Source organism: Bufo gargarizans, chromosome 1 (genome assembly GCF_014858855.1).
Source record: "Bufo gargarizans isolate SCDJY-AF-19 chromosome 1, ASM1485885v1, whole genome shotgun sequence".
Taxonomy (NCBI): Eukaryota; Metazoa; Chordata; class Amphibia; order Anura; family Bufonidae; genus Bufo; species Bufo gargarizans.
This window is the reverse complement of record NC_058080.1, coordinates 312,721,899-312,744,256: the sequence shown is the minus strand read 5'-3', so window position 1 is coordinate 312,744,256 and position 22,358 is coordinate 312,721,899. Positions and strand designations below refer to the sequence as shown.

Sequence of the window (22,358 nt, the reverse complement as noted above, 5' to 3'; positions counted from 1 at the left end):
GTCCATGGAGCTGTGTCAGGGATAATTTTTTTTTTTTGGGGGGGGGCAATCTGTATTTTTCAATGATACCGTTTTAGAATGTGTATGACAACAACAAAAAAACAATACAAAACATCAAGCTACTAAAGTCAAATTCATCATATACAATAGAAATCAATTTCATATCCAAGGGAGGGAGGGCACTGAAAAAATAATAAAAATAATAAATAAACAAAAAGAAAGAAACTTGTAAGTAAGGCCTTATTCACATGTCAGTGTTTTGGTCAGTGATTTCCATCAGTAATTGTGTGCCAAAACCAGACGTGGAGGCTACAGAGAAATAAGTTATAAGGAAAAGATCTGCACCTGTCCTGTGTTTAGACTCACACCTGGTTTTGGCTCACAATCACTGATGGAAATCTCTGACCGAACATTGACTGTGTGAATATGGCCTTAGCAGGGAAAAATCTCAGTTTGCAGATATCCTAGCAAATCTACAGTCATGTGAAAAAATTAGGACACCCTTTGAAAGCATGTGGTTTTTTGTAACATTTTTAATAAAAGGTTATTTCATCTCCGTTTCAACAATACAGAGAGATTAAAGTAATCCAACTAAACAAAGAAAACTGAAGAAAAGTCTTTTCAAGATCTTCTGTAAATGTCATTCTACAAAAATGCCTATTCTAACTGAGGAAAAAGATGACACCCTTGCCCCTAATAGCGAGTGTTACCTCCTTTGGCTGAAATAACTGCAGTGAGACGGTTCTTGTAGCCATCTACCAGTCTTCGACATCGGTCTGAGGAAATTTTACCCCACTCCTCAATGCAGAACTTTTTCAGCTGTGAGATGTTTGAGGGGTTTCTTGCACGTACAGCCCTTTTCAAGTCACCCCACAGCATCTCAATGGGATTCAAATCTGGACTTTGACTTGGCCATTCCAGGACTCTCCATTTCTTCTTTTTCAGCCAATCTTTGGTTGATTTACTAGTATGTTTTGGGTCATTGTCATGTTGCATGGTCCAGTTCCGCTTCAGCTTTAATTTTCTAACTGATGGTCTCACATGTTCTTCAAGCACCTTCTGATACACAGTAGAATTCATCGTGGATTCTATGATGGTGAGCTGACCAGGTCCTGCTGCAGCAAAGCAGCCCCAAACCATGACACTTCCACCTCCATGCTTCACAGTTGGTATGAGGTTCTTTTCTTGGAATGCTGTGTTTGGTTTACGCCAAACATGTCCTCTGCTGTTGTGTCCAAATAATTCAATTTTGGACTCATCTGTCCAAAGAACATTATTCCAGAAGTCCTGGTCTTTGTCAACTTTATCTCTGGCAAATGTCAGTCTGGCCTCGATGTTTCTCTTGGAAAGCAAAGGTTTCCTCCTTGCACACCTCCCATGCAAGTTAAACTTGTACAGTCTCTTTCTGATTGTAGAGGCATGTACTTCTACATCAACAGTAGCCAGAGCCTGCTGTAGTTCTCGAGATGACACTTTAGGGTTTTTGGAGACCTCTTTTAGCATCTTGCGGTCTGCTCTTGGGGTGAACTTGCTGGGGCGACCAGTCCTGGGCATGTTGGCAGTTGTTTTGAAAGCCCTCCACTTGTAGACTATCTTCCGGACAGTGGAATGGCTGATTTCAAAATCTTTTGAGATCTTTTTAAATCCCTTCCCAGACTCATAGGCTGCTACAATCTTTTTTCTGAAGTCCTCTGACAGCTCTTTTGCTCTCACCATGGTGCTCACTCTCACTTCAACAGTCAGGAGCACACCAAACTAAATGTCTGAGGTTTAAATAGGGCAAGCCTCATTCAACATGCAGAGTAACGATCTACTAATTATGTGCACCTGGTGTGATATACCTGTGTGAGATCTGAGCCAATTTAAGAGGGAATACATGTGAGGGTGTCCTATCTTTTTCCTCAGTTAGAATAGGCATTTTTGTAGAATGACATTTACAGAAGATCTTGAAAAGACTTTTCTTCAGTTTTCTTTGTTTAGTTGGATTACTTTAATCTCTCTGTATTGTTGAAACGGAGATGAAATAACCTTTTATTAAAAATGTTACAAAAAACCACATGCTTTCAAAGGGTGTCCTAATTTTTTCACATGACTGTATATTGCGCCCACGGCTGCCATTACCTCAATTTTCTACCATATGCTCTATGCTCCCATGTCAGTGAGATCTCATACAACATATTATGAATTTTTCACCGCATGTGATAAATACTTTTATATTTTAATAGTTCTTTATTTTTTTATAGGTAATTTAGTTTTAAAACAGAGTAAGAGGGTTATTTGAGGGTTAATATCTTTTTGCTTTTTTAGATATATTTTTATATATAGAGGACTTGAACATGTGATCGCTTCTCTCATGGACTGCAATAATTTAACACTGTAGTCTATGGGAAATGTACTTTGTTCCTATGGAACCCTGCGACAGTCAGGGCTTGATAGGAACTAGGGATGGGCAAATCAACTTCGGATGAAACATATTTTTTATTTTTGCATAAAACTTAGTTTCAATATTGTACGAAGCGAGCGCTCCATACAGTATTAGAATGTATTGGCTCCGATGAGCCGAAGTCTCGTGAGACTTCACGTAATAACTTCATAAATTGATTTCTACTGTAAAAAAACATTTACTTAACTCGGGTTCGGTTCCATCATGGAACTGAACCCGAGTTCGGGAAATGGTTTTTAACTTCGGAGCCAATACATTCTAGTACTGAAACTGAGTTTTATGCAAATCGACTTTGGATGTTTCATCCGAAGTCGATTCGCTCATCCCTAATAGGAACTTTCCTGTGGCAGGCCTCAGAGCATTCAGAGGCAGGGGAGCACAGAAAAAATACGTCTGATTCATACGACTGTGCTTCATCTGGGAAGCATGGCCCGTGTGTCAGCTACAGACCTTTCAGACCAAAAACGGCTCCTCTGACGCAAAGCGACTGCATCATAGTGATTTATGATACAATCAGTTCCTATCTGAACGCAGGTCTATTATACTGTACTGACATCATCATCAATATGATACAGTCAGGAGATTCAGCCTACACACGGACTTTGTTTTCTGGACCGAGCATGTCACGTCAGGCTAAGTTCACACGGAAAAATCCCGCAGCTTTGCGGAAGTATTACAAATGTTTTAGAAGAGCATTTGGTTGAGGAGTTAGGAGAGGATTAGAGGAGGTGTTAGAAGCGATTTTGCCAGCATTTATTTTATCCAGCCCTTGGTTGAGATATAATTCAGAAGTATTTTTGGTAGTAGAAACGCCACCAAAAACACTTCTAAATATGCTGGCTTTTCTTTCTACTTCTCCATGGACTTCTATTCAAAATCCTCTATCAATCTGCTTCTAAGGCCTCATGCACACGACCATTGTTTTGGTCCGCATCCGAGGCGCAGTTTTTGCGGCTTGGATGCGGACCCATTCACTTCAAAGAGGCCACAAAAAAGGAGGACAGCACTCCGCAAAAAAATATAACCTGTCCTATTCTTGCGGACAAGAATAGGCAGTTATATTAATGGCTGTCCGTGCCTTTCCGCAAATTGCGGAACGCACACGGACGCCATCCGTGTTTTGCGGATCCGCAATTTGCGGACCGCAAAAAACACACAACGGTCATGTGCATGAGGCCTAAGAAGTAACATGCACATGGTGATGTTTTTTCCATTGAAGTCAAAGAAAAGCTATTGATGGCATTTTGATGGTGGATTTCATGATGGAACACTATTGTGTGAACAAATACTGAATCAGGCCTTACATACGAACTTTGCTGGTCAGGTGATAAAGTGAAGTTATATTCTGCTAGATTCTGCTTTTGAACGTGCCCAAGGCTTTTCTTCACTTGAAGTGAACTCTTCTCTCAACATTGAGCTGTTTCACAGGCCCTCCCCTCTGCTCTGCGTGACAGCTATGCTGGTCTGCTGGGTGGAGGCTACTCGTAGCAAAGGCATGAAAAGCAGCTCTACAGAGAGAGCTTCATAGCAAAGCCCTGGCCTGGGGACTTGCAAGAACAGAATCTAGCAGCAGCTACACGGTTTAACTATGCAATGACAGCAGCAGTCCACAGGATTGCGTTCAACTGAATGCATTAGTTTGGACTGCAGCTGTAGTTTAATAGTTAAAATCAGTCGCACTACAAAAAGTTGCAGGGTAGCCCTGAGCTTAGGGTGTCTTCACATGCGGTATATTTTGCTGTAGAAATTTTTTTGTTACTAAAAATAAGTTCTATTCATCTGAATACGTTGTTTCAGCATGAATCACATGGATTTCTACAAGCCTTTTTCAGGAGAATGCAACAGATTTTTAGTCACAAAAAATTTTCTGCAACAAATCTGTCAAGTGTGAAGACACACTTAAATTTCATGTTCAAACTATTCCTAATGAGAAAAGCGCCACAAAAAGTCTGTTTATATTACTCTCCCCAGCCTCTACCTAGTGTTGTCAACAGCTTAACTTACTGATAAAAATAATCCAAATCACCCCAAAATTCAAAGCACAGGTGGATAGATTTTGCATGAATTTCATCACGAAAACTCAATGTATGCACTCCGTAGAACATCTTGGCATGCTCCTACTGAGACCTGGGGATAGCCTCTCTGACCTGGATCAGGGCATCACTGAGCACCTGGGCAGTCTGTGGCCCTACTGCACTGATACAGAATGTCCCAGAGGTTCTCAGGGGGATTCAGGTCTAGGGCACATGAGTGCCAGTCAATGGTATCAATGCCTTTGTCATCCAGGAACTGCCTACATACTCTGGCCACACGAGGTTGGCATTACTCGACCCCAGAAGGAATCCAGGACCCACTGCACCAACATAAGATCTGATAATGGCTCTGAGGACTTCATACTAGTTACAGCAGCCAGGGTACCATTGACTATCATATGGAGGTTTGTCTAATCCACCAAGGATATGCCTCCCCAGACCATCACTGACCCACCGCCAAACCACTCATGTTGGATGATGTTGCAGGTAATAAGTTTCACCAAGGCGTCACCAGACTCTTTGATGTCTGACACGAGCTCAGTGTGAACCTGCTCCCATGTGTGAAGAGAGAACGGGACAGCAACGGGAGACCTACCAATTCTGGTGTTCTCTGATGATTGCCAATCGGCTGCACTGTGCTGCACAGGATGTTGGGCCAGGGGTATACACAGACCGCATAGGGCCCCCAAATCCACCCAGTTTCCCAACATGCACACATCAATCAGTTAGTCGTAATGCATGTAATCCATGTAATGCAGAATGCCAAGCACGACTCCTCAGATGTCTGACGACATAATTTTTTTTTTTTAACAGGAAGAAACTTTAATAAAAAAATGTAAGGAAAAAAAAAGCTCTAGGCCTCAGCCACTTTGGCTACTTTCACACTCGCGTTTGGTGCGGATCCTTCATGGACCTCCACAAACGCTTCCATTCAGATTATACAACCGCATGCATTCGTTCAGAACGGATCCGTTTGTGTTATCTTTAACATAGCCAAGACTGAAAGTCAATAGAGGACGGATCCGTTTTCTGTTGTGCCAGATTGTGTCATAGAAAACTGATCCGTCCCCATTGACTTACATTGTGTGCCAGGATCCGTTTGGCTCAGTTTCATCAGACCGTCAGACGGACACCAAAACGCTTCAAGCAGCGTTTTGGTGTCCGCCTCCAGAGCGGAATGGAGACAGAACGGAGACAAACTGATGCAATGCAGATCTGTTTTTTTGATTAGATGCTGACCCATTCACTTCTATTGGGCCCTTTTCTACTCCATGGTTCCGCAAAACAAATGAAACATGTCCTATACTTGTCCGTGAAAATCAGGACATGGCCCCATTGACGTCTATGGGTCTGTAAAAATACAGAATGCTACCCGTTTTTTTTGCGGATCCGCAAAAAAACTGATAGCATTAAGTATATTTGCGGACCGCTTACGGCCGTCTGAATGAGCCCTAAGAATGAGTAATTCCTTTGCTGGCTCGGTTAATTTTTCCATCCTGTTATACACGGATTGTTTCCATGGTTTCGACCACCTTGAAATCCAGCAGCAGTGGACGTGCTTGCATACTGCAGGAAAAAAGTGCCAGCCTTTCTGGTGGGCGGGACAGTGAGAGGCATAGGATTGCATTTGCAACAGCTCCCCTCCTGGCCACCTCGTATCTGAGCGGCCACAGCCAGCTGGTGACTGCTGTGTTTTACAGCAGACATCTGCTGGCAATGTCTGTGATTGGAGATAACTCTGATCACGGACATTTAACCCCTCAAATGCCATGGTCAACTATGACCACGGCATCTGAGAGGTCACTTACTGTATGATCTAATTTATCACGTATGCTGAATATTGAAAAAAATGTCAAAATGCCCGAATCACCATTTACTGGCTGCTTCGCCTTCCAAACAAAAGTGACTAAAAAGTGATCAAAAAGTTATACATACCCCAAAATCATATCACTCAAATCTACAGCTTGCTGCACAAAAAAAAGCCCTTACACAGCTCCGTTGACCGAAATCTAAAAAGTTTTGGGGGTCAGAATATGGCAATGGAATTTTTTTTTTTTCAAAGTAAAAAAAAAAAAAAAAAAGCATTAATAGAAAACATAATAAAAACGTTATACTTTTTTTTTTTCTCTCTATAATCATACTGACCCACTAAATAAAAGTAACATGTCATTTTTACCACCCAATGAATGCTGAATATACAAAACCCAGAAATGGTGTTTTTTATTTCTAATTCCACTGCATTTAGAATTGTATGGAATATTAAATAGTGCCATTAGAAAGTGCAACTGAGCCCTCAAATTACTATGTGAAAGGAAAAGAAGAAAGTTTCAGCCATTGGAAGGCAAAGAAGAGGCCGAAATGCCTAATTAGATTATGTTTGTCATTTTTTCCCTGGTTACGAAATGAAAACTGCAATTTGATTGGTTGTCATAGGCAGGACATATAAAGACCTCAGTGGTCCATTATTCACTAACAGCTTAAAGCTAAACACTTTGGAAGTCGTAGCAGATCAGTACCGCATGGGCTTTCCTTTCTCATACCCTAAAAATACAAAGGGACATAATAAGAAATATTGTGCACATAGAGCATATTTAAAAACCAGGTAAGCAACATAATGGGCACATTTATAAAAAGGGTCAGCTTTGGATGATTTTTCGATCAAGTTTTATCCGCATCTGCCATCTTTTTGCCAATAGGTTTAGCTATATGAAAGCTTTAATTGTTGCCAAATTCTCAAATATTCTCAGCTTTCAGAAAGCATTTTGGTAAAAGAAAATGTAGCACTGCATTTCATTTAGGCCCAGATTTTACAAAGATTAAAGGAATTGTTCATATTTTTGGTGGGGCCCTACATGTGGCTGGACCTGTGGAAGGAAGCATACTTACCTGGTTACCCCGCTGGGTTCTCTCTCCTTTGGTCCGCTGCCACAGCCTCACTCCGGTCTCCAACGAGTCAACATCCTGTTTAATGTGGGTCACATGGCCGCTGCAGCAAATGCCTGGCTGCAGCCTTGATGTGTCCCCCATGCATCACATGATCCAGTGACATGACACATGGGAGACATATAACCACTGCTCCAAGTTATTGGCTGAGGTGGCCATGTGACCCGCATAAAACAAGATGTTCACTTGTGGAGACTGGAGCATGGTCGTGGCGGCAGGGGACCAAAGGAGACGGAACCCAGCCAGGGCAAGAAGGGTTCTTCCCTTCACAGGTCCAGATTTGGGCAGAAGGACCCCTTGAAGCTGAACCCTTTTAAAACTGCACTCTATGATTGCTGTAAAATGCTATATAATGGTCCATGATCTCTGCTAATGACCTATGAAGAGCACATTCATATGTACATGCCATATCCTATAAACATGCAAACCTCATTTAAATGCCCTCCTAATTAACAACATGTGTCGCACTACAATATACAAGAATTGCAAAGGGCAACATTCTTCGCCATCGCTGAAGCCCTGGCAGAATTTTTTTTCACATCCAAACATCTACCCTGATTTTTATAAGCGTGCCCACTACCTCCCAATATTTGAATACTTATTTCTTACTTTAGATTCAATAAAATGCATACTACAAACAAAGTAATTGCAATATTGTAGCTGAAATACCACTGCATCATAAAAGCAGCCACAGACAGCTCTGCAACAAACGTGTAGTGTTGCAGATTTACAAACGTGCCACCTGCAACAAAGAACACCATCTGTGCTTAAAAAGCAAGATATCCCATAAAGCGCAGTAATAATGGCAAAGCCTTTGCATAGCATAACATCGGACAGTACAACAAAAACAGCAGGTTCGGACTTGAAACATAGTACATATATTTAAGACCTTTTACTGGTGCCAAGAAATATTCATAGCTTTTATAGAAAATTCTACAGTATCCATATGCAGATGTAGGGATTTCAATGTGGCCTCCATAATTCTTAAATGGAAGACGTTTGGAACTACTAGGGCTTCTCCTAGAGCTGGCCATACCACTAAACAAAGTTATTGGGGGAGAAGGGCCATGGTAAGGGAGGCTACCAAGAACCCAATAATCACTCTGGTTGAGCTTCAAAGATCCTATGCGCAGATGGGAGAAACTTCCAGAAGGTCAACCATCACTGCAGCACTCCACTAATCTGGGCTTTATGGCAGCACCTAAAGGACTCCCAAACTGCAAGAAACAAGGGGGAAGATTTATCAAACTGGTGTAAAGTAGAACTGTCTTAGTTGCACATAGAGTTTAATAAATCTCCCCCAAGATTCTCTGGTCTGATGAAACCAAGATTGAAGAACTTTCTGGCCTCACTTTCAAGCATCATGTCTTGAGAAAACCAGGCACTGCTCATCACCTGCCAAATACCATCCCTACAGTAAAGCATGGTGGTGGCAGTATCATGCAGTAAGTGTTGTTTTTCAGCGGCTGGGACAGGAAGACTGGTTAGGTTTCAGCAAAAGCTGAATGGAGCAAAGTACAGAGATGTTCTTAATGAAAACCTAATTCAGATTGCTCTGGACCTCGGAATGGGTCAAAGGTTGACCTTCCAACAAGACAATGACCCTAATCACACAGCCAAGACAATACAGGAATGCAAGAAACAAGGGAGGGGACAACTCTTGAATGTCCCCAGAGCCCTGACTTGAACACAATTGAACATCTCTGGAGAGACCTTAAAATAGCTGTCCATCAATGGTCCCCATTCAACCTGACAGATCTTGAGAGGATCTGCAGAGAAGAATGACAGAAAATCCCCAAATCCAGATGTATAAACCTTGTGGCATCATACAAGAATACTCGACTCTGTAATTGCAGCCAAAGGTGCTTGAACTAAGTACTGAATAAAGGGTCTGAATACTTGTCAATGCAAGATGTTAGTTTTTCCTAAATTAGCAAAGATTTTGAACATCGGCTTTCACTTTCTCATTATTGAGTCCAGAATGAAGGGGAACAACTGAATAATTTTTTTATTTTAGCACAAGGCTGCAACATAACAGAATGTAAAAAAAAAGTGAAAGGGTCTGAAGACTTTCCGAATGCACTGAATACACCACAGAACCTTGCAATATGTATTACAGGTGTTGCAATTTCTTCCATAGCTTGCACTCCTATCCAACACTAGTATTTTGTGCATCAGAGTCCAGTTTATTACCTAAGTAACTAGTTAGCGTATCTATTTGCAATGTATTTTTAAAGAGGATCTATCACTTGGATAAAGTCATGTGTTTTTATAGAAAAAAATTGTTCGCTCTACATAAATAAATATGTAAATAAAACTCATGAAAAAAAAAAAAAAGCTTTGTATAGAACATACATGTGTAAATTACCAGACTCTGCAGTAAACAGATCAGACCTTCTGGTTAAACAGCTCATGTCATACATATTAGGACTCTCTGCTGGAGTCTGGTCCAAACTTCTAGTTAAACAGCTACCCTCATGGCCCTGACACCTACCCATAATCCTCATTGGCATTTGGTGCCATAACGAGAGATCTTGCAGATCTAACTTCATACAGTATTGTGTTTCTGTTGTATATAGCATCTATAAAGCACATATAGCACTGGGGACTATAGGTAGTTGTCAGGGCCATGAGGGAAACTATTTAACTAAAAGAAGTTTGGACCAGACTCCTGCAGAGAGTCCTAATTTGCACACACAATACAAAGCATTTTATTTTCATTGCCTAGAAACACAAATTTGCACATCATTTCTATACTCCGAGCAGTTGTCACTATTTTCACTGTTGCATAGAAGAAAATGGAAGGAAGTCAGGCGGCACTGCTTCCACTGATGTTGCCGTAATGAGGAACCAAACCGTAGTGCGGTACAGTGTACTTCGTAGCGTGGTGCTCAGCAAAGAGAAGATGCAGACAGGGGATCGCAATATGAGAGAGAAACGTAACAAAGTTGCGGCACTCACCGAAGTATGAAAGTCTTCTTTATTGAAACTTCCTTAGAAGATAGCTTGAGGATCCAGGGGCGGACACAAAGTTGCAAGTGGCGACGGCCGTTTCGCGAGCGGGATCGCGCTTCCTCAGGCCACTGCCTGAGTCAGTGGCCTGAGGAAGCGCGATCCCGCGCGCGAAACGGCCGTCGCCGCTTGCAACTTTGTGTCCGCCCCTGGATCCTCCAGCTATCTTCTAAGGAAGTTTCAATAAAGAAGACTTTCATACTTCGGTGAGTGCCGCAACTTTGTTACGTTTCTCTCTCATATTGCGATCCACTATTTTCACTGTCCCGCATAGTGAGAGAACTTTGCAGTCAAGTTTATAGGCCTGAGTATCAGCATTTAGAAGCATTATCTGGTTTATTAATTTAGAAATAAAAGCCTCTAAAGATAATCTAGCATCACAAACTATAAAAGCAGTCCAAAAACACTGCTTAAATTAAAAATAAACATTTTCAGGAAACTCCATATTAAAATGCTGAGAATAGGCACTGGGTTACCAATTTATCTGGCAGCCATGACATCTGTATCTCACTGTACAGCAGAATAATAGCTTTATCTATAGATCCAAGTGGGTGATAGAGGTCAAACTGTCTGGCCAAGCCGGTCTCATACCTAAAAATTGTTTTTGCCAAAAATCAAATGATACCTCGTGTGTTTTGAGAATCTGTGCCTCCTGTTGCCACTGGTAGTCCAAATTTGGAGTTTATTTTTTATTTTTATTCTACAACATAGACTAAACAAGGACCATGATATTTAAAGGACGACCCATCCCCGACTATGCATTGTGGAATGCCTAGATTATTCCTCCTGAAAATATATGATAAACTAATACCTGGATGTTACTGTTTCCTTTATAAATGGTCCTAAACACTCTGCCCAATCAGTGCAGATAGTGTCAAACTAGATGTGGCCTACCTGCTATATAAACAAAGAACAAACAAATCGATGTACAAAGAACTGAAAGCGGGGGGGAGTCACGCACAAAAATAAAAATGCACATTGTAGAAATTTCTGTTTTTGCTTGACTTAAGGGAATGTGTCATCAGAAAATGACCTATTGTTTAAATCAAGTTTTTATGTGAAATATATTTTTAAATAATTTTTTAAAGTTTTTTCTAATTTTCCATGTTAGAAAAAAAATCCTGTAGTTTTTACTATGGCTGCCAAGTTTAATAAGCTACCGTACTTCTTGGTCTATATAGATCTCTTTTCAGCAGTCATCTAAATATCACAGGCAGGAATACAATGACAGAGATCACTTCTATATAAATAACACAGGATCCACCATTCACAATAGCTGATATCACATCTCATCTACTCCCTCCTGACCTCTGCACAGGTCACAGAGCATGCCTAAAAAACTCTCCCATAGAGGTCAATGAGTTCCCTTCCTGCCCACTGTTTCCATGGTCCACGGTGGCTGCTGTAAAATATGTCTCTAAATGCTCAGGCAAAATGGCAGCCCCAAAAGGAAACAGAATAGAAAAAAATCTACAATCATAAAATAAAAACAGATGACCAAATATGAAATTCATTACTATCTGGTTTTAACTGGGAGAAAAAAAAATGATACTGTAGGCGACACATTCCCTTTAAGCACAGCATAAAACCATTACAGAGATGTACAACACTGCTGGGCACAAATAGAGCTGCACTTTCAAGCTAGCACACATATTGGCTATAGATTACTGGTTCACAATCGGCAGACTGAGTTTGGTGAATGACTCAGGTTCCAAAAAAGGCAACTACTGAGGCTGGGTTCACATCACGTTTTTCTCATCCGTTTAAAGTATACAAAAAACCATATACGTCAAATGGATGCATAAAACATGATGTGAACCCACCCTAAGAGAGCAACACTTGTGCACTGAGCACTGTGCCCAACCATAGAGTACAATGGTACTCCAATGTGGGGCACTGCAGGTGTCGCTTTTGTGTGACCAGCTGCAACATTGGCTTTGATAATGCTGGTGTACCAACACTTCAGACTGCAATCACATTGCTATATTATGGGACCCTGGACCAATTGACCTCTTGTGATATAATCATTTAAAGGGAATCTGTCACCAGCAACCTCCCTAGCCAATCGTTTGCATAGACACATACAGTGGCATAACGAGAAATGACTGTGCCCCATCCAATTTTTGAACAGACCCCCTCCCCCCCCCCCAAGCAACTTCTTCGCAACCCCTTTACCTCCGGCTAGTCAAGATCGCTCTCTCAGACCAGACCTGGCAGACACTCTGTCAGTTTCCTACATGTATATAATGTCATTGTATGATAATGTTAAGGGGGCCCCCGACAATAAAATCTTTTAGTCCTCCTCTCGGGTGGGCCCCTTCTGAGTTTGGGCCCGATTCCTGCCGCTTCCCCTGCTTGCAATGTAGCTACGTAAAGTGTTTTTTTCTTTTGTTGATCTAAGGCTTCGTTCCAAAGTAATGATATCTTTTTATGATATCCAAATCAGACATTTGGTGCAGTGAGGGTGTTACCATTCCTTTTTTTCACCCAATCTCTGCTTTGGTAAAGCAGCCAGGGAGGGGCTGACCACAGAAAGGAGTGGAGCTTGGCAGCAACAAGAGCAATAGTCACTCCCTTGTTGCACCAAATGCCTAATTTGCATATTAGGAAAAAGCGTCATTACTTGGGAACGGCTCATCAGATCAACTAAAGAAAAGCAGCACTTTAATCAGATGGACCACAACTATATGTTTATGCAAACTGTTGCATATGGAGCTTGCTTGTGACATATTCCCTTTAAGCTTACATAAGAATGTTACAAAATGCTGGGTAAACATATTTCTACAAATAAATATACAAAAGAAGTTAAATATGTACTTACAAAACCGCACATTTATAGGCCAGATCATTATGGAGCTCAGTGAGAAAGCAGCCACTAGAGCCACAGCTCCAGTTATGATCACCATCACCCAGTGATAAAATGGAGCGCAAGCCGGACAACAGTTAAGAGTGCTGAGGGGAGGAAAAAAGCAACAAGTTGTTATACAGTTCCTAGTTCTCATCTAGCCTCCTCTATGGTGAAATATCAAGCAGCACAAGGTTGCCTTGAGGCGTGTTTGCTCCTGGGGTGCTTCACTTGACATTAATGAAACATTTAATAAATACTGTAGATCCAATATCTATTCACGGTATAATCACTAGTGAGAAAGGAGGTATAATCACTAGTGAGAAAAGAAGTATAATCACTAGTGAGAAAGGAGGTATAATCACTAGTGAGAAAAGAAGTATAATCACTAGTGAGAAAGGAGGTATAGTCACTAGTGAGAAAGGAGGTATAATCACTAGTGAGAAAGGAGGTATAATCACTAGTGAGAAAGGAGGTATAATCACTAGTGAGAAAGGAGGTATAATCACTAGTGAGAAAGGAGGTATAATCACTAGTGAGAAAGGAGGTATAATCACTAGTGAGAAAGGAGGTATAATCACTAGTGAGAAAGGATGGATCAATAAGTGGTCAGCTGGAATTTACTCGCATCTGGATACGAGTAACAACTTGTCCCACTGAACACTGAAAATAGGACCAGTTAAAGGGGTTGTCCACAGGTTCAGAGCTGAACCCAGACATATCCCCAGTTTCACCCCTCCAGCCCCGCTGAACTGCACATGCATGGGCCGTTTCTGGAGATACAGTGAAGTACCGGGGTCTCCATAAGGACTGCTAGACGGAGGATTCCGTCCAGCAGTGAACCCGGCAACGTCACCGGCACTAATGGGTGGGCTTTAGGGCTGCCAATGTTTTTATAATGCCTATTATAAGCTGTGCTGCTCCAGGTACATATGCAGCTAGAAATAGATAGTGCCAACTCTTCTGCTGTCTGGACTGTGGGCATAAAATATCACTTAAAGGGGATGGCAAATTGGTAAGAATCATTGCAGATATGAAGTAATCTATATCTTATGTGACATACAAATTTATCACAAAATGACTGTCACCGCTCTGTAGATGGCGCTTAGGTCCCAATCCGTGCGCTGAATAAGCATCAGTACTTGTCTACTGAGTCCACAGGGCACAGGACGGCTGCAGTAACGTGATTCACCCATGTCACCGTTGTCTGTGCCGCCTCTGGATGGATCCTCTTCTGGGCTTGTGCTAAACAGGTCACAAGAAGAGGTCCATCCAGGGGCAGCACAGACAGTGGTGATGTGGGTGAATTGTGTCAATTCCACCATCTTGGTCCCCTTCAGCGTGTATACATTTGTACATAAAATACAGCTACAAAATAAGACATGAGAATTAAAGAGGCCAGAGAAACCTAGGAAAAGAAGAAGAACAAAACAGGTCAGTGGTCAGGGACATAATGCTAAATAAGCGCTCAGTGTATCACCAGAACATACAGTAAAGTATTATTGTAAGACACTCAATTGTGAGTCTGTTCGTATTGTTTTAGAGATTGTTGGAAACCACTTTGTGTCATACAAACAGGTTTCACATAACAAGATCCGTGAATGATGCTGCCATTTTTTATTCATTTTAAAGTCCCAGTAAGTAGACATTAGGAGTGGGCACGTTTTGCTTGACCACCACACTAAGAAAGAACAGTCATCGGAGCCCATGAGGACTGTAATTCATAACAGGACCACATTAAAAGGGGTTGTCCCACAACAAATATTCTACAGTTTTCAAACCAGCACCTGGATCTGAATACTTTTGTAATTGCATGTAGTTAAAAATTTTGTATAGCCAATGAGTTATTCAATAAAATGTATCTGTATGGCGCCACCTGCTGTTTGTTTTTTTCTTATTTATTTGTCCAACTCACTGAGACTGTGGCCCTATAAAATCTGTATGTTCTAGAGTGTACAAAAAGAGGGAGAATGATCATTCTGATGAGATTAATGCCACATGCACACCGTGGGTATTATGTGTGGATGTTCCATGTGGAAAATCCGCAGCTTAATAAGAACTAGCTAAATAGAACACGTTTTAAAAATTTCATCTACACAGTGTAGAAATTATCCTAGTGGAAATTGACCTGCAGATTTTGAAATCTCTAGCATGTCAATTGTTTGTGTTCTGTGCAGATTTTACCCTTTGCAAGGCAAAGGGTGAGAGATGGAGTAAATCCACAAGTATCACATGTGGATTTAGGTGTGGACAATCTGCATTGAACTCTTTGAATTTATCTCTGAGATATAATAGCAGGGGGTAGCGTATGATCTCTAGCTACAAGGACCTGTAAAAAATAAAAAATGTGAAACAATAGCAAGGCAACAGTAGCAAAACCTTCTTCCGATAGTCCAACCATTCTGCATCAGGGTCTTAAATGAATACAGTACTGATGTTTATGCAGCCCACAGATGGTGACCTGAGGGCTTTCTACAGCAAGTTTTTGTGTGACAGATGTATGCCACATGAGAAATAGATTACAATATATCTGCAATGATTTTTGCAAATTGGCCTCCACTCTAACATGCTTTGTCAGATCATCAGTCAGACCAGGAGCAGTGAGGGGTGATGACTCAAGTAAAGCATCACACATCCACTATGCTATCCTAGTAGTGTGCAGACAGCAGGCTCATCTTCCTGAAATTACTGCTACAGGAGGAATGAATATATATTATATATGACACATTTTCACCTTTCTGATGAAAGTGTCCCTTTAAGCCAACCCATCTGTTCAGAGAAAAACACTGGCAATACTTACTGGCATGGATGCAAAGACTGAATAAGCACTACAGCAAGTCCATTGGCAATTTTGTCAGTGAAGCTCATCGCTCCATATACAAAAGCTCCACTGTGCTGTAAAGTCAGAAATAACATTATTCATATTGATAGATTTAAATAAATAAATTTAAATTGTGTAATCATAAAATGCAAATACATCCTAAATTTATAGTAACTGTCTATCCATGATCAAGCTTTTTTGTATGTTAATAGATACAAAGGGAGTAATTTATTATCCAGAAATACGTCTATGTTAGGCACATTTCTGGTGCAGATTGCAGCGCAAAGATTAATTGTGCCACAATCTGCGACTTTTCCCCGCTCACACCAGCTCTAAAAGAGTGGGCATGGTATGGGCGGGGAAGATGAGGCTCGTCTCATTCATCATTTTGTGTTTCAGGCATAGAGGATGGTCTTAATGTAAGACAGCTCGGAAGCTGGTTTACATTTATACTGGTTCTGGAAACACCGAAGTTATGTAGAGGCCGGCGTCTCTTCATAACTTCGGCGGATCCACCGCCAGCTATAGGGGTTATTCAGTTTTAGAAGCCGGTCTTAATAAATGATCCCAAAGTTCTGTGCCACTTAATTACTCAAAAGGAACACTAAACAGAAAAATGAACAAATTGCTAGGAAATGATGCATTTTTAATGTCCCTTTAGGGTACATGCACTTGACAGTGTAGTGTATTGCAGATTTTCGCGCAGATTTTGTAGCGTTTTTCACCGCAACTTCGCACCAAAACTTACATGTGTTACCTGAAGATTTTGTCATGGATTTGCCCCAGATCTCACCCTAGGCGTTACAAAAGGGTAAAATCTGCACTAAAAAGACGCACAAACAATTGATATCCTGCAGACTTCAAAATCCGCTCCACCTGTCAATTTCTGTGTGGCAATTGTCATCTACGCATAACACACACGGTGTGCATATACCCTTAAAGGGAACCTGTCACCAGGATTTTGGGTATAGAGCTGAGGACATGGGTTGCTAGATGACCGCTAGCACATCCGCAATACCCAGTCCCCATAGCTCTGTGTGCTTTCATTGTGTAAAAAAAACTGTTTGACACATATGCAAATTAACCTGAGATGAGTCCTGTCCCTGACACATCTCACATACAGGACTCATCTCAGGTTAATTTGCATATGTGTCAAACAGTTTTTTTACACAATAAAAGCACACAGAGCTATGGGGACTGGTTATTGCGGATGTGCTAGCGGCCATCTAGCAACCCATGTCCTCAGCTCTATACCCAAAATCCCGGTGACGGTTCCCTTTAACTTTACAGTGAGGCTGGAGCTTCAAATCTCTTTCATAGCCATAAACACCAGGGGGAGCCAGGTGATTGCTGTGCCAGTCTCTATGTCCCCAGCAGTGTGTGCAGACTAATATACTGTATCTATTTTGCAGTTTACACAGTACATTGTATATGTTCTCTGAGGTATACATATTACTTAGAATATTTAGGATTCATTTGTCTGAATTTTACAATTCAGACAAAAATTAGGGGGCGAATAAAACTCTGAGCAATGGCGAATGGAAATCGGAAAATCCTACTGAATCAGGCCTTAATGTAGATGACATGTAGCCCAGTTTTATGTGATTTGTATACCAGAGTTGACAGGTGAATACTATACACAATTCATACATACTCAGCTTTTACAGCTCACTATTTCCCTCTAGTGGACAAATTGTAGATCTCACATGGAGAATATAGAACAATACCATTAGGACAGCTGAACATACTTACCGAGTGGGTTCCAATAAGATCAGCAGTCATGGAAAGTGATGTAACCAAGATAGTAGCTGAACCAGATCCCAAAATAACAGCAGCTCCATAGATTGCCACACCAAGCTGTGGATCCAGAGCCACCCAGGCGGAAAAAGCAGCAATGGCTAACAGACCTATAAAATAGGTAATCTGGACAGGCAAAGGATTAGGTAGCAGTTCACAGACAAAACATACTATATTCTAGTTTCTGATGTAGACTTAATTAAAACTCACATTGCGTCCAACATATTTGTTGACTGGCTTCATTAGAAAAGATGAAACAAATCCACTCACATATATGACCAGTGGAATTGTGGCAATGTAATTCTAGAAAAGAAAAGTATAGCAAATTAAAATTTTACTAGGCCCTCAGCGTTTGTAAAAACGAGATTTTTGTGAAACTCACCTGTAAAATCTCTTTCTCGCGTGGTTCATTGGGGGACACAGGACCGTGGGTATAGCTTGCTGCTGCCACTAGGAGGCGACACTAGGCTGAAAAGTGATAACTCCTCCCCTGCAGGCTATACCCCCTCCAGCCTGGAGAGAGCATATCAGTTTGTGCCCAAGCAATAGGAGTAGGAAAAAAATAACCATACGGTAAACAACCAACAAATGACCAACGCCAGCCGGAGCAAACCAGAACTGGGGCCATACTGGCTCCACAACCGCCAACAATCACAGCAAACAGAAATTACTGGGTGGGAGCTGTGTCCCCCAATGAACCACGCGAGAAAGAGATTTTACAGGTGAGTTTCACAAAAATCTCGTTTTCTCGCTGGTATCATTGGGGGACACAGGACCGTGGGACGTCCTAAAGCAGTCCACGGGGAGGGAACAAATCACATGCCCATGGAGAAAGAAACGCCCTCGAGGATGCGTAACTCACTGCCGCCTACAAGAATTTGCTGCTTGGAACAGTACCCGCCGGCGCCTAGGAAGGCACCCGGTAAGACTTGATGAACGTGTGCCCGGAAGACCAAGATACCGCCTTCCACACTGGAAGCTACTGCATGGAGGAGATGGACCCGAGAAACGCCGACCGCTGGTCGGGTGGGCCAAGACTCAGCTGGGCGTTGCCTACCCGAGGGCGCATGCCCGAGCAACTGTTGAACGGATCTATCTGGAAAACATCCCTTGGAGGCCGTCAGCCTTGACAAGGACCCCAAGATAAGAATTGGTAGAAGTCCGTAGGGCTGTAAGCGCTAGACAAGGACAAGCAAGTTCAGAGGCCAAATCACATGGCTGATGGAGAGCCCGGTCCATGTACTACGAGGGAGAAAGAAGAGAAACCCATGTCTGCAAGGCGTGGAAAGGCGACCACCTTCTGCGAAAAAAGAGGATCCTGGACGGAACACTGCCCTATGCCATACTCAAAGAAAAAAGTACGTACAAGAAGGCAAATCAATTCAGAGAAAGAAATAAAAATAAAAAATAACGCCACCAAACAGCTGGCTCCTGGCCGCAGCTGTGGAAGCAGAACTAAAAAGGCCAAGTCCGTAGGATTCACCTCTGGCCCAGAGAACACCCCCTAGGGAGCGGAATATTGGTAGACCAACGCCCTTATAGCCATAGAGGCTGGTGGTGAGATTTCTAGTGAGAGAAACTGCCTGAGAATCACTAAGAAACAAACGCCTGAGCCAGGCGTGCCCCACTGCAGGCCAAAGTATCAATGCCCCACGGGAAAGGCAAAGTAAAGCCAACGAGAGCACCGCCAGTGATGGGAAGCCCCGTCAGTGACCATATTTCAACAAAGCGGCAACGCTGCCTGGAAGGGCAGATGAGTGGAACAAAGATGAGAGAAATACTCTTGTCGGGTGAAGTTCGACTACGACGTCCAACGCCTCCACCATACCCGAGGAACCCTGGGTCCGTGAAAAAATAGAGATGGGCTTCCAGAGCCGTACAACCCACGACTACTGGTCAGCTAGACAGGAGGATAAGGAGATCAGTCATCCACCACGAGGGGAGACCGGAAAGGAAACGTGTGATCCGTACCGGGGACGAAACCCCTACTAGCGGGGAACGTCGTAACAGACACCCGCTCTACCCGTCTTGGGAAGGCTCTCAGTCAACACCCGGAATGAGCAGTGAATGAACAACCACCATTGGCTTGAGGCGATATCACTGACATCTGAAGAGAGGTAGCACCAATGGCGTTACGGTATGACTACTAGAATCCAGGTCCCGCTTAGAACGGCAATCTAGTGTTGACGAGTGCCGTAGGGACTGATCTACTCAGTAGAACGCACTCAAAAGGTAGGTGCTGATCAGCCATGGTAACTACACCATCGCCATCTCCGAGCCGACGACAGAAGGACAATAGTCAACAATAATAATGAAGAGGACCGGCACTCATTGTAGTCTTCAACAAAAGATGATGTCTCTATTGGTCACATACAACACTGTGACGCGTTTCGGCTCACATCTAGAGCCTCTCTCAAACATATGGATATGGATTGGATGTGGCAGAAGGACAACAGTTGTCAGAGCCACGGACCCCCATTGGTAGTAAACCAGAAAGAGGCCAGAACTAAAGCCCATTCCCATGTGAGACTGGAGCTCCACAGCGTCCAGTGGTGATGCGATCCTCCGCCTGAAGGGAGGCCCTACAAGGGAAGCCCCAAGAGTAATGCTCACGCCATACTCCAGCCGAGGAGTAGGCCACACCGTAGAGGTCACTGAAACTCTTGTTAGAGGAATCCGTTGCCTGACGAAAGAACTGTGCAGAAGGAACCTCAGCATGTAGTGGTGACTCAAACACCCCTTGTGCGGAAGGGGCTACCGCATGCTCCGCCAGAGTGGACATGAGGGGAAGGCCTGAGGACATTCAGTAGAAGTGCTGGTATCAAGCTGGCCCAGCCAGTAGAGCTAACCTTAAACCCTCCACCTGACAAGGGCGCTGAATAGGAGCAACTGCCGAATTAGTACCAGGGCAGAACCCCTACCTGAGGGGGGCCGTCTCGCTACAGCGATTAGGAGCATCTAGCCCTAGCATGAAGACTACCCTGCGAAGGAGAAGCCGTTGTAGTAGCCACTGCAGATTGCCAGCATAACGCCCTCACCCAGACAAGGATGAGTGGTGGACGAAGCACCCGGAGTCGGTGGAATATTCGGCTTGCTGGATCTTGACCACAGTACTCTGTGCAGTGTGATTGACATGAAACGGTGGAGGCTCATAGGGATAGGGAGTCTCTAGGACACACAAGGCTGGTGACCCCCTTAGAGCACAAAGGCCACAATCTTGTGTCCAATAAGTGCATGAAGAAAAAGGGATACAATATGAGAGTATCCATAGTATCCAGTGGCAGAATCCATATGCCACTAGATGGAGAATATCAGGCACCAGCGGTACCGACTGTTGCCACAGACCACCTGTGAAAGAAACCAAGGCATCTAGAGTCGTGGCGTAGCTGAAATACAGCATGCAAAGAGGCATAGTGATTCCCCCGTAACTGGATCGTTTGTAGAGCGTAATGCCCTAGGAAGTACGTGATGGCAAATGGGAGACCAACGGAAGAGCAAACCCCCGGTTAGGGAAGGGGGTAGCGAGATAGTCAGAACCGCGATCTACGGAAGTGTAATTACCCACTCAATGGAGGGGAAAAATCTACGTCAAACACTGCGCCCAGTGGCAGTGCCAACGCTTTACCTATGATCGGGAGTAACATATCCAGTAAGTACAGTAACCCGAGGTAGTGCAAATACAACACCCATCGAAGGGGGTAACGCACCTAGCAGGAACTTGCAAATGACGAGTTCTGTACTCTGTGGGAAGTGCCATCATCCTACCCCAGTAAGGGGGTAATGCGTACGTAAACACTGCGACAGCAGTGAGAATGCCATAATGCCACCTATACAAAAGGTTAATGTATGCTGACTATACTGAGCTCAGTGGAACTTCAATTCCGCCACTCACAGAACGAGGGGCACCTATGGCTGGCATTGAGGCTAATGCTAGTGAGGACAGTCCACCTCAGGAAGGAGGTAATACCCAAATTAAGCACTGTATCTAGTAGAAGAGTAAATGGTGCCTAAGGAAGGGGTTAACGCTACACCAGAACCGGTTAGCACGGACGTAATCTAGGAAAAATAATCCGGATTCATGTCGGAGTCCGAATAACTGTCCTGCTTCGGCCCACACGTGCGCAGTTCCACCTCTCAGCCTCTAGCCCATGGCTGTTGCAGGCTGTGGCGGTGTTGATATAAGAACCAAACTACCCCGGAGGTGGAATGGAACTAAAGGTCTGCTCACCGATTGCGCAGACGGTGCTCTATTAACCAAACGACCCAGGAGGGTGGATTGGGAACTTCCAGAGGTCCTCCGCTGAGTTGCGCAGGAGGAGAAACTCAAACAGACGCCCCCGGAGGGTGGATGGGAAGTTTCAGTTGTCCTCAACTGGATTTTTGCGCAGTTGTAGCACCATTAACCCACCGGCCTCAGAGGGCGGATTGGGATCCTCCAGATGTACCCCACTGGATTTATGCAGT

The 22,358-nt window shown here is 43.1% G+C and overlaps 1 protein-coding gene across 2 annotated transcripts in view; it reads right to left on the bottom strand.

Annotated features, from left to right (window-relative positions):
* The window catches only part of MFSD12 (major facilitator superfamily domain containing 12), an 88,936-nt gene that overhangs the window by 5,706 nt on the left and 60,872 nt on the right, over positions 1–22,358 (bottom strand). Inside the window, exons 6-10 of one of the 2 annotated variants that reach the window (XM_044305310.1) lie at positions 18,105–18,197; positions 17,850–18,020; positions 16,077–16,171; positions 13,253–13,383; positions 6,993–7,017 (exon numbers count right to left, since the gene is read on the bottom strand). In XM_044305310.1, coding sequence (XP_044161245.1) covers positions 6,993–7,017; positions 13,253–13,383; positions 16,077–16,171; positions 17,850–18,020; positions 18,105–18,197 — 515 coding nt within the window. The remainder of the gene's footprint in view (positions 1–6,992; positions 7,018–13,252; positions 13,384–16,076; positions 16,172–17,849; positions 18,021–18,104; positions 18,198–22,358) is intronic. The other variant, XM_044305301.1, reaches the window with a different exon arrangement.